Raw genomic sequence first — 13,340 nt, forward strand, 5'->3', positions numbered from 1 at the left:
TTTGCATTAGGTACAATTACATTTCTACAGTGGGCTATCAATTGGTGACCTTTTAATATGAGGATTTTTATTTAAAGTGATTTTCTTTCTACTTATTTACTTTGAGAAACAATACAAGTGGGATGGGAGAAAGAGAGAGGAAAGAGAATCCCAAGCAGGCTCCACGCTGTCAGTGTAGAGCCCGACGTAGGGCTCGACCTCACAAACTCTGAGATCATGACCTAAGCCGATATCGAGTTGAAGGCACCCTAAAGTGCCTTTATTTTTGAAGTTTATTTATTTTTAGAGAGAACATGTGCCTAAGTGGGAAAAGGGCAGAGAGGGAGAGAATCCCAAGCAGGCTCTGTGTTTGTCAGCTGACATTGCAGACCCCACCTGACAAGGAGCGGGGCGGGGTGGTGGCTTGATCTCATGAACCAGGAGATCATGACCTGAGCTGAAATCACAGGTAGGAAGCTTAACCCACTGAGCTAACCAGGAGCCCTAAAGTGATTTTCTTCAATTTCCTCACACTTTGAACAGTGCTTTCTAACGATCCAAATACCCTCCTTAGAAAAACACTGCTATTTGCTTCACTGAATTAAATAGGAAATTAACTGCCTTTTTTTTTTTTTTGGAAATTAACTGCCTCTTACTGGTTTAGAAAAAAATCTAACCAAATGCAAGATATGGAACTTGTGTGGATCCTGCTAAACCTGTAAAAAGATATTAATGAGACAATGGGGAAATTTGGACATTTTAATTGTCTGGATATTAAACGATAGATAATTGTCTTGATGGGATAATGGAATTGTGGGTATGTTTTTATTTTTTAATGTTTATTTATTTTTGAGGAGAGAGACACAGCAGGAGTGGGGGAGGGGCAGAGAGAGAGGGAGACACAGAATCCAAAGCAGGCTCCAGGCTCTATGTTGTCAGCACAGAGCCTGACACAGGTCTCGAACCCCTGAGCCGTGAGATCATGACCAGAGCTGAAGTCAGAGGCTTAACCACCTGAGCCACCCAGGCGCTTTAGTGGGTATGTTTTTTAAAAAATTCTCTTATCCCTCCATATTTAAAGTATTTACAGATCAAAGGAACAGTCCAGCAGGAGACAGGAAGCGTGGAAGGCTACAGATGAAATAATATTGGCCATATATTGATAAATATTCAATAAATATTCATATATTGATAAATATTCAAGGCTACAGATGAAATAATATTGGCCATATATTGATAAATATTCAAGCTGGTGAATAGTGCATTAGGATTTATTGTATTATTACCTCAATTTTTGTGTGTGTTTGAAATTTTCCATAATAAAAAAGTGTTAAAAATATTAAGAAGTAGAAAGAAGAAAAGCATTTCAAATTTAATTGGCCTGACTTAAGCAATAGCTGAAATTTTCTCAGGTAGTATCTTTAGGAATCCTTCAGAACTATCTGCTAATTTGCTTTTTCTTTTCTTTTCTTTTTTTTAAGTTTTGCATTTTTTAATGTTTATTTATTTTTGAGAGACAGAGAGAGACAGAGAGAGAGAGAGCACAAGCTGGGGAGGGGCAGAGACAGAGGTGGGGAGAGAAGATTCAAAGCAGGCTCAGCACTGTCAGCACAGAGCCTGATGCAGGGCTCGAACTCACCAGTCGTGATATCATGATCTGACTCAGCCACCCAGGCACCCTCCCCTGCTAATTTTGTTTTCAATGAGAGTTTGAAGCTAATGCCCTCCCCTCTCACAATATAAATAAAGCTTATAAGACAAAGGTTTAGAGGCATAAACATTTCCCACCAGGGACCTCTTAAAAGAAACTGATTTCAAAATTACAGGTAATCCCAGACACTTGGTACTAATCTGGGGGAGTCAGTTACTTATCTTTTTTAGGGTTACTTAATGGTAGAAAACAGTTTGAAGAGCAAATAATATGCCTTTTGGCTTTATCAGAGGACTTGATATCACCAATTAATTCCTACATTGCAAAGAACTGGGGGCTTTTAGATTTTGCATTTAGCAGAGTAAGGGAATCCAATGTGAAAACCCCCCCAAATGTCCAGGTAAGTGATTACTGAGAAGAAAAGAACATCATAAATAACCAAAGATCAAGAACTGAGTTTAGGGATTACGGTGATTTCTTTTTTTTTCCAAGTTAGTACTCTCTCCACACAGTGTGCTCTCACAGGTATGGCAGGAATAAGCCTTTGATTAGCTTATATTAATTTAGCAAAAAAAAAAAAAAAAAAAAAAAAGCACGTCTGAAATAATTCACACCCCGTCCCCCCCATATTAGAGTGTTTTTTATACGCTTAGGCCAACACAAGCTGAAAAAAAATCACCATTTGGATTTTTTGCTTACTTTCAGCCTGTTTAACAAGAGTTATGAAAGGTGAAAAGAATGTATAAAAGATCTCCATTACCATACTCAGCCTCTCTTCCTCTCTTCTTGCTCTAGCTTCTTAGACGGAATAGTCTAAGCAGCCTGCATCACTGCCTTTCTTGCTTCGGGTTTCTAACCACGTGTCCTATCTGCCAGCGGATTACTTCTCAGGCTGAATAAAACCCATAGGTGCATTCGGTGTCTAACCTGAATCGGTAAATAACAAAGCATCTTGCATTATTTGGGGCTTCCAATAAGGACTCGGTGATTCAAATCCATGAATAAGAAAACAGTAGCGTTCAGGTAAAAAGCAAAAAAATTCAATTTTTAACAGTGACGGGTTTTTGATAAGACCTGTCTGCTTAATCTGAAAGATACTAAAGAATGACAACAATGAAATCCCTAGACGATTCTCAGAAACACATCACCCTGTACTGCCTGGGTCGGTTTAATATTCAAGTAGTCAAAACCACAAAAGTGTCACAGTATAGTAACACGAGGCAATCTCCGAGTCCCGAGCAATATTTTTATTATTCCCAAGACGCCGAATTTCCTGGAGGGCTTTTGGTTTGAAATTTAGCATTTCCAGCAGATCAGGGTCTAGATTTCTCTTTGCATGTCAATGGGTACTTCTACTAACAGATGTTTTCAAAGTGCTCTAAATAGGTCACCGTACAGGTGTACCACCGCTGCGAACGAACTGGATAGAAGGAGAAATCCAAGTTCAACACCCACTTACGTTTCCTTTTTAATTCAAAGGTACTACTCGGAATAGGACTTGTGTTCATAGACACTCTACGAAAATCCTCCGCGGATTCGTTCTATTTACAGCCATTTCTTTCAAAAACACATGTTAGCATATACTCTGAGAGTCCATCTGGAATTAAAATGAGCTCTTCTGCAGGGCGTTTCATTTAGCACTACACAAAAATTAAGCCTTGAAAGTCGATCACATACACAGGGACGCGGGCCTGATTACAGATTAGGCTTTTATTCTTTCGCTTCTTCCCGACCCGATGGTTTTCAGTCTTAGGATAAAAAGAGATGAAAAGGGGGTGCTGCGCCCCTCACGCCTTCTGTAAGCGTCGCCTACGTTTAATGTCTAAACGTTCTGACACCGGGAGGGGGAAAAATTCTTTCTTAAAGGTGGCCTATTGGACGAACACGTTTCTGGGGGCAGATGCAGCCTAAACTAAAGAGGAATCCTGAAGGTGGACAAAACCTACGAGGCACTTCGGCGGCGGCGGACCTCCCGCGTCTGAGAAAGGGCGGAAAACACTAAAGCCAGGAGGGAGATTTAAAAGCGAGCGGACTAAAAGAGAAGGAAAACGCAGGGGGCACGCGGGAGCTCCGCCTACCTCGGCTACCAGCCCTCCCCGGCGCTCCGTGAGCCCGAAAGCCGCGGCAGGAGGAGGGCCGGGGCCCGCGGGCAGCGCTCAGGCGGCGGCCGGGCGAGCCGCGGCGGCTCGGCGGGAACTCCGCCGCCGAGCATGCCGGGAGCCGCGCCCGCTGCACGCTGGGTCGCGTAGTTCCCGCAGGCCTTACTCCAGGTTGTAGCGAAAAGCGGCCGGCCGCCTGCTGCTCTTTTAAGGCCTCGCGAGCTGCCGCGCCAGATCCACCTGATGGGGAAAATGTCGGTAACGCCCGGCCGAGGGAGCTGGACCAAGATTCCCCCGGCCTGTGGGAAAGACGAAAGGAAGGACTCAGCCACCTTCCCGCTCAAGTCCCATTCAGGCATTGAGCAAAGAGGCGGGCTTGACAGCGCTTCCCCTTTAAGAGGGGGCGGGGCGCAGCCTGCCGTTTGGCCGTCCTCCGCACCCTCCCTCCGGGCCGCAAGTTGACAGACCAATCGCCCGGGTGGCGGAGGGAAGGCGGGAGAATGCGAACCCTTCGGTAGGGCGGTAGGGGCGGGCCCCCGGCCTTATTAGGAGTAAGTCCTGCGCAGGCGCAGAGGCGGCCACAGGCGGAGGGGCGGGGGCAGTCCAGTGAGAGACTCTCCTACAGGCACGGAGGGTGATTGGGAGAAGAGGGGGCAGCGAGGGGCTTGTCATGGGGATCCGTGCTACGAGACGGCATTGGTAGCATCTGGGGACTTCCAGGGGGACAGGAAGTGTCAACGCCCGGGACCCCGGCGCCAGCTCCGCTGGGGGGATCCCCGCTGCTCTAGTCTTTGGGAGGGAGGGGAAAAAGGAGGGAGCCCTGATCTCGCCCCGCCCCTGGGCTTGTTACCGCGGGGGCGGGGAGTGAGGGCTTCTTTTGGGGGGAGTGGAGATCGGGGGACTCGGCTGTGCCCTCTTGAGCGGCGGCCGGTGTCCCCGCGGCGCCGGGCTGCCGAGCAGAGGAGCCGCGGCGGCCGTGGCTGTTGCATGTGTGGCTGCTGGATGCGGAGGCGGCGGCGGCGGCGGCGGCGAGGAGCAGCAGCGGCGGCAGGATGTTAGGGCAGCAGCAGCAGCAACTATACTCGTCGGCCGCGCTCCTGACCGGGGAGCGGAGCCGGCTCCTCACCTGCTACGTGCAGGACTACCTCGAGTGTGTGGAGTCGCTGCCCCACGACATGCAGAGGAACGTGTCTGTGCTTCGGGAGCTGGACAACAAATATCAAGGTAGGGGGCCGCGGAGCTGCGTGTGCGGGTCCTCCCCTCAGTCGGATTCGCTGGCCTCCGGGCACTGTCGCTCGGAGGCTGCCCGGGGAAGTGCCACTTTCCATTTCTCCTGTGACAGTCTCCCCGAGTGCACAGAGGGGGTCTGGTGTGTGGGACGGGGGAGAGGGACTGGAGACCGCGTTCGGGGCCCTCCCTTCCCCCGCTGCGGTCGGCGAGGACCTCTGTGGGGTATCACGGGTGGGGGTGGGGGCCGCTCGTCAGCCCCCGCTGCAGACCCAGCGGCTGCAGCTGGTGTGGAAAGGAATCAGCCATTTTAAGCAGCATTTGTTCCGGCGCTTGCCTGCCCGGTGCCGCAGACCCTCCTGCCCCGGCGAGGGAGCGTGCAGCCGGGCGGGGGGCTGTAGAGAGTGAGCGGCCGGCCGCAGCCGGACACCCGCTGGTCTCCCGGGCCTGGCTTTCCACCTCTCCTCCGACCCCCACCCCGAGAGCAGATGCATTGGAACGTGCGGGGGGGGGGAGGGGGCGGGAGAGGGCCGCGAAGGCGGACTCGGGGAGGTCCCTCCCTCCGCTCTCCGGCTCCCGGCTCGGGAATTGAGTTCTTCCCTTCTCCCGCCCCAGGGAAAGTTCCGGGCCGCAGCCTTTTCCTCTGAGCCTTCAGCCAAATGGTTAAAAGGGGAGGGGTCCTCGCGGGGAAAGGAAGAGGGGTGTGTGTGTGGCGGGGAGGGCCTCCGTCCCTGGGGGCGGGGCCTGAGGGCGTGACGTAGGGCATGGGAGGGGCGCGGACGGGCGCGCTCCCGCCCGCCTCGAAGATGGCTGGTGCCCGGAAGGTTTGGGCAGAGTTGGCTGGTTGGGAGGCGTCGGAACGTTGCAGGACGTTAATTCGTCCCTAGCGCAGTCGATGTTGGGGTTTGGGACATATTTGTCGTGGTTTTTCGAGTCTTTCTCAACCACTCAATCAGGACGAGGAAACATTCAGCTAACTAGGACCATCGCTGGCCCTAGCACCGCGTAGGTTCCGGGCCTTGCGTCACTTCCGGGCCCCAGGTGGAAGTGGGTGGTTGACAAGGCAACCGCCTGGCGTCCTTTAACCCATGGGTCCCTCCTTGGCCAAGTTTGAGTAATGAGGCAAAAGCCACCCTTTGTGGTCAGAAAACTAAGATAGGGAATCAGCCTTTCCTGCAGAGAGTATCATTTATCATCCACTATTGGTTGACTTTGGCCTGCTACTAGGAGGGGAGAAGTTTAGATGGGGAGCCGTTTCGCGTTTACTAACCCTGATCAAGGAACAGACCTTGGACATAATGTGGGAACAGCCATACGGACTTCAAAAAGATAACTTTTGGACCCCATTCTTTGTTTTTCTAGACCCTCCACTAATCTTATGATTTAGTCTCGAACCCACTTCTGGGGTGACATTTTCTGACCTGTAGCATATTAGAATATTTAAGTGCCTCTGTGTTTTTGAATCTATAACTTATTTCTGCCTTCTGAATCCATACGATAGGGCTGATGATAGGACTGATCTCTGTTAGGGGGAAAGAGAATTAAATAGTGATTACTTACTGGGTGTCATTGCTGTGTCCGATCCAGAACATTATTTCATAATTCTCTGACGTAAAAATTTATTTTACTAAGAAGTTAAAATTTACAAGGCGTTTTAAGTCACTTGTTCACTTAATTAGGTGGGGAAGTAGCCTGGCTCCTTCATGTACACATCCTTGTTTTTAAACTATTAACGTTGTATACAAGCTTTTTTAAAGCACTCTAAAGGTATTTTCTACAGACATGGAGCACATACATGAAGTATAGCCTAAGAATGACACATATGGGGGCGCCTGGGTGGCGCAGTCGGTTAAGCGTCCGACTTCAGCCAGGTCACGATCTCGCGGTCCGGGAGTTCGAGCCCCGCGTCAGGCTCTGGGCTGATGGCTCAGAGCCTGGAGCCTGTTTCCGATTCTGTGTCTCCCTCTCTCTCTGCCCCTCCCCCGTTCATGCTCTGCCTCTCTCTGTCCCAAAAATAAATAAACGTTGGAAAAAAAAAAAAAAAAGAATGACACATATGTGCTTAAGAATTGTATATTGAACATTTTTAGTTTTTCAAATAGTAACTGAAGTTTGTAAAGCTTGCATGGTTTTGCATTTCTTCACAGACATATTTGCCTTCACAAGAGTTAAGCTATTTTCATTTTAATTGGGGAGGGAAAATTGGTTATTACAGGGAAATCTGCCATCTTGACCATCTAGAATTGGGCTAAGTAGCTCTGGTAACATGAGAAACCGTATTAGGCTTTAAAAGATTGAGAGATTATAAACATTTTCAGCTCTCTTAAGATTGTGGTCAGCTTCAAGATTAATGTAAGACAAGGATCTGGTTTTCAGTCTGTGCCTGTGCTTACTAAGCTCTGCTTCCACAGGTTTATGTTCATTAGCTTTATATACTTCTGTGTTCTTGGTTCAGATTTCATATGCTTTTTGTTTCTTTGCTAGTTCTTAGGCATTTTCTGTTTTTGGATTTAAAACTTACGGCAGTATTTAGTGATATGAATTATACGTGAAGTCAAAAAAATTTCTCTCCTACCTATTTGAGACCCTTTCAGAAATTACTGGAGAATCTTAAAAGTAACCTTAAAGACTTTAAAAATAGAGAAATGAAGAAAACAATTTCACAATTCAAGTATTTATTATAGGACCTGGTTATTAGAGAACCTTAATTTTTGTTACAATATTCTTGTTCCTAATGTCTTGAGCTAATAATCATTAAAGAAAAAATTAATACTCAATTTCAAGTGCTTTCCGTGCAGCTTAGTAGCAAATGCTTCAATGGCAGAGCCAGACATACGTATGTGGCAGAGTTCAAAGTCTGGGGTTGTTACCTCTTGAACTTGATTTTCTTCACATATAGAAGTGATAGCGTCCATATAAGGTTGCTGTGGGGATTAAATGAGAAAATCTTTATCACATACAAGGGCCCTAGTAAGTGTTAGTTTCCTTTCTTCTTTCACTACATAATTAAGATGTCTTAGAAATGTGAAGTTTTCTCATGCATAGTATCATATCAGTGTGCTTGTATGGTATGATATAATTAGCCTCAAATCCTGATAGTTAGGTACAGAATATTTAAGGTTTACCTTTATTTTTTAATCCTCAAATTTTGTCTGAGGGGAAAATATGTAATGTCCTTATTTTTCCTGGAGAAAAATTACGTTAAGAAAGTCACCCAACCAGGCAAATGGGCTAGATGTGAACTTTGTTTTAAACTATGCTGTGCAGGTACGAGTACCCTCAAATGTGCGGTGGCATTTTGTCACGTATCCCGGGTTAAGCAGTTGTCCAGCACATGTGAGTACTTCTAATTTCTAGGGAGGAGTTAATTCATAAGAGTTGTGTTGAATGCCTGTGTTGTGTTAACATTTCTCGGAGACAGCCTAATGTATGCATTTTACTCATCTAGCATTTCTGTTCTTGTTAAAGTAATAATATTGGAAGGCAAAACGATGGTATGCCATGTGCTGGTAATAATATTTGGATGTAAAACAGTGATATGCCATGTGGCGTGATCAATTAATTTTTGTTTCTCTCCCTTTAGTAAGACAGAACTCAGATAGCGTTGTATCTCAGAGGGGCAAGAAATAGAACAATAGAATAGAATAGAAATTTAATCTTACGTAAATTTTTTGGTGACATCTGGAACTCTATTTTCAGATTTTTGTATGCCTTCTAGTGACTCAGACATTTTTAATTGATTTAAATGTGTCCCACATGCTATACAATACCAAAATCAGCAGTTCAGAAAGCTTAGAACCAACTGCTGAGTTATCTACAAAAGCAGAGTGATCCGGTGCTGACTTTACTGTAATTGTATTAGTAGCTTCGTCAGTTGATGCCAGAATGGGAACCTAACCCTACTCTGTAAATAGCTTGGTTTTCAGAATCTCCCCTATGGTAAAATAAGAGAGCCATTAAAACTAATATGGGGGGGGAGGGGAAGAGTGACTTGTGTCTGCTTTGTTTGAGTGTCCAGGGATATGATACGCAAGTAAAGGTGTAATGTCTCTCTGGAGTCATGTAGCAAGTCATTGATTGAGCTGTAAATCCTGTAAACACGGTTGGACAGTAGTCTGTAGCCAGTTTTAGAACCTAAGTTTTACAGTTGAAGTCTGGCATGTAAGTTTCATTACAGTGAGTGTTTTGAGGTTCACGTGAAGTGTAGGTGACTTCACTAGGTGGGCTATAAAGTGGCATACAGTGTTCTTGCCCATGTATTAATTAGTGCATACATCTCTTATCCTTTTTTTTTTTTTTTTTTTTTTTTTTAAGTAAGTTCAGTGCCCAATGTGGGGCTTGGACTCATAAGCCTGAGATCAAGAGTCACATGCTTTACCAACTGAGCCAGCCAGGCACCCCTCTTATCCTTGTTAATATAAATTACTGAGTATTAGAAAGCTTTGTAAAAAATAAATACATAAATAAATAAGAAAAAAAAAATCTTTATATTCTTCTTATTAGTTTATTTCTTTAAAAACTTTTTTTAATGTTTTATTTCTATTTTTGAGAAAGAGAAAGAGTATGAGCTGGAGAGGGGCAGAGAGAGAGGAAGACCCAGAATCTGAAACAGGCTCCAGACTGAGCTGTCAGCACAGAGCCTGACATGGGGCTCGAACCCAGGAGATTACAGCCTGAGCCAAAGTTGGATGCTTAACCGACTGAGCCACCCAGGCACCCCTTATTAGTTTATTTCTAAATATACTTTCATATTGGATAACGTCTGGTTTTTCTAGGGGAAATAATTTTTTTAGTGTATGCATACCATAGAGGAGACTGGTTTTATGATTTGAGTTCATTCAACTTTACCAATTCTGTGAACCATAACTAACTTGAAAAATATCATATGTGCTAATGCACAATAATGTTCTGGTTTTTCTCTTCTGTTTTTAGAAACATTAAAGGAAATTGATGATGTCTATGAAAAATATAAGAAAGAAGATGATTCAAACCAGAAAAAACGCCTACAGCAGCATCTCCAGAGAGCATTAATCAATAGTCAGGAATTGGGAGATGAAAAAATTCAGATTGTCACGCAGATGCTCGAATTGGTGGAAAATCGGGCAAGGCAGATGGAGCTGCACTCACAGTGTTTTCAGGATCCTGCTGAAGGTGAGCGCACCTCGGATAAGGCAAAGATGGATTCCAGCCAGCCAGAAAGATCTTCCAGAAGACCCCGCAGACAGAGAACCAGTGAAAGCCGTGATTTATGCCACATGACGAACGGGATTGAAGACTGTGATGATCAGCCACCTAAAGAAAAGAAATCCAAGTCAGCCAAGAAAAAGAAGCGCTCCAAGGCCAAGCAGGAGAGGGAAGCTTCGCCTGTTGAGTTTGCAATAGATCCCAATGAACCTACATACTGTTTATGTAACCAAGTGTCTTATGGGGAAATGATCGGATGTGACAATGAACAGTGTCCAATTGAATGGTTTCACTTTTCATGTGTCTCACTCACCTATAAACCAAAGGGGAAATGGTATTGCCCAAAGTGCAGGGGAGATAATGAGAAAACAATGGACAAAAGTACTGAGAAGGCAAAAAAGGATAGAAGATCGAGGTAGTAAATGCCATCCACATTTTAAAAGGTTATTTGTCTTTTATATAATTCTTTCAGAATTTACTTTCAGAAAATGTTTTAGGGTAAATGCATAAGACTATGCAATAATTTTTAATCATTAGTATTAACGGTGTATTAAACGTTGTTGTACTTTGTCTGTGACCTTAATTTTCTGCACTGAATTACCAAATATTTTAAACCAGGTAGTCTTTAGATCGCCTGATGAAAGGAGCAGGGAATAGGGAGAGGGTGGTGTGAGCATTAGAACTTCACAAACCAGGCCTATTTCATTTTCATTGAAAACTACAATGCTGTTTCTGAGGTAAACACCAAAGTTTTGCTAGTATTTTAGTTCTCTGTGCTTTAAAAATTTAGATGGAGTTCTCTGTAAGCATTCAGATCATCTCGGGTAATTTAAGGTATGAACACTACATTTAGAGCTTCTTTCTCCCTAGCCCCATTTATACATACACTTGTTCATCTCTAGGCTTCCATGAATTTAAGGAGCTAGAGATAAGAATAATTTGGGATTCCATGTGGAATAATGTGCTCTTATTAGAGTATTTGCTGCTGTATTTTCCTTAGTAGCATTTTGATACACTGTCAGTAGCCCATTTGTAAATGCCTTCCTGCTGCATCATAGATACATTTAATCTAGTGCTTAATAAGGGAGTTGTGTTTTGTTTTGTTTTGTTTTAATTGGGACAGGCAAGCATAGTTAGGATACCAAAAATGGTGCCATTGGCTTATATTGGAAAATTTGGGGTTCTGTAGTATCATGGTTCAAGGTTGAGCAATTTAGAAAAAGCGTCTTCTTTAAAAACATTTTCCACGTGACCCACTGCTGAGTTGCCTAGCCACGGGCCTATCAGTGGGGACAAGGGCATATACTAGTCTTTAAATATTGCCTTTATGTCAAACAGGAGTTTCAATAGTTTTGCTAGTGGCTATAGTTGATTTCTGTCCCAATCAGTGATTATATATTATTTTAAGTAATAGTGTATTCACTTTCACTTTCTGGTACTGGTGCTGTTTGATGTTTTCATGTTTAATGAACTAATTTCATTATAACAATGCAATTAATAATGTATTTGTAAATTGAATTTTCCAAGATCCTGGTACTTTAAGAGTAAGCATATTGATGGATATATATGAACATATATTCGGAGAATTGTTTGGTCTGGGGGAGGAGGCAGATGATTGACCAGTCCTTTAAATCTGTGTGTAACGTAACTTTTTATTCCTCATTTCTTCCTAATCTGATGATCTCGATTCTTTTTGATTAGCGTGAAAAATTCTGTCTGCTTGTTTGGAACAAAAAAAAAAAAATTGTTTTTTCTTCTTCTAACTCTCCTGTGTGACTTTTAGGCATGTTATTTCCTCTCATCTGGGTGTCCAGTTACACATCTGTAATACAAAATACAAGGTTGGCTTCAATATCTCCAAGGTTTTTTTGAAATCTATAGTTTTTGCACTATGGTAAGGATTTTAATAATCAAATGACTTGTTTTTCTCTTTGGTTAATTTTGTCCCTCATACTGAGATATGAAAATACTTTAAAGGTGATCTTTGAGACAGGTAAATGCACAATATTTGATTAACTTCTGTCCTAAGGATATTTTGCTTGATGACTGGAACTAGTTGGTTATATTACTTCTTGAGCGAGAAGTATTAGACAGCATGATGAAGAATTTATTTGTTGTAACATAGTTGAGTTGTAAAGACATTCTTTTCTCTCTTGAAAATACAGCATTTTGTCTTAGTGATGACATCCTTATTACCAAGATAGAGCTGTTTACCTGACACCATTAAAAATATCGGTATGTACAAAGTCTCCAAAAGCTTTCAGATGTCACTATATGGAAGTCAACGCTTTTTCATACGTTAAATTTCCCTTAGCTTATGGGGAAAACAAAATAAACTTCATAACAGCGGCCCCAAATTTGGATTAGGCTTGCTAGGAAAACAGACATGGAGAATCCTGTAAAATGTGCTCTCTTCAAGACCTAATGTTTGAAACAGTCTTATTCTTACGAATTTTTTGTTTGTTTTCTGTACCATACCACACAGGAAATAGAAGTCTTAAGTTTGCATAACATTTTGACTGGGATTTCTTTTTTAAGTATTCTAGGTTTCATATACTATCTCATATCATGGTTATTAACTCATGCTATAAACCAGGGGTTCCTAAACTTGTCTCAGAGTTACTTCAAGAGTTTCAAGAAATACAGATATCTCTCTCCCACACCCAACAACTGTGATCTCATTCATTTGGAATGTGGCTGAAACATTAGAATTTTTTTTTTTAATCCCCAGGTGATTCTAATATACAGAAAAGTTTTGGAACCACTGCCATATTATGAAAATTTGAACCTGTTCAAAACTGGGTGTCTTCTCTACATTCAGACTTATGGGACTCTGAAGCACATCTAAGTTCTGAAACATGTGCAAGAGTTGTCCCTCGCACCCAACAGTCTACCAACACTTGAAGACGCCACACTCGAGTGCTGCTTGTGTGCTGTTCTAAGCAGTGGCGGTTTAGAAGACAATCCTTGCTCACACACCAGACATTCTGATAGTCAGATATATGTAATGGTAGGGAACGGTTTAGAGGGGAGTAAAGCAGAAGAACAGAAAACGGATGGAAAGAGAGGTGAGTCTTAATCGTGGTGATTAAAGAAGGTCTTGAAGGAAGTGATCTTGGAGCTGAGGCCAGAGGGGGAAATAAGGGAGGCAGGCAGAGGTTTAAGGGAAAGAGGGGTAAAAACAAGCTCATCAGTTTAAC

At 43.6% G+C, this 13,340-nt stretch overlaps 1 protein-coding gene across 1 annotated transcript; it reads left to right on the plus strand.

The window, feature by feature from the left end:
• Positions 1-4,328: 4,328 nt before the first annotated feature.
• On the plus strand, positions 4,329-12,807 carry ING2 (inhibitor of growth family member 2). The gene is made up of 2 exons (XM_045452702.1): positions 4,329-4,953; positions 9,889-12,807. Exons 1-2 carry the CDS (start codon positions 4,782-4,784, stop codon positions 10,557-10,559), a joined length of 843 nt encoding a protein of 280 aa, XP_045308658.1. The 5' UTR covers positions 4,329-4,781; the 3' UTR covers positions 10,560-12,807.
• The last annotated feature ends 533 nt before the right edge of the window (positions 12,808-13,340 follow it).

This window comes from Leopardus geoffroyi, chromosome B1 (assembly GCF_018350155.1).
Source record: "Leopardus geoffroyi isolate Oge1 chromosome B1, O.geoffroyi_Oge1_pat1.0, whole genome shotgun sequence".
Classification (NCBI taxonomy): domain Eukaryota; kingdom Metazoa; phylum Chordata; class Mammalia; order Carnivora; family Felidae; genus Leopardus; species Leopardus geoffroyi.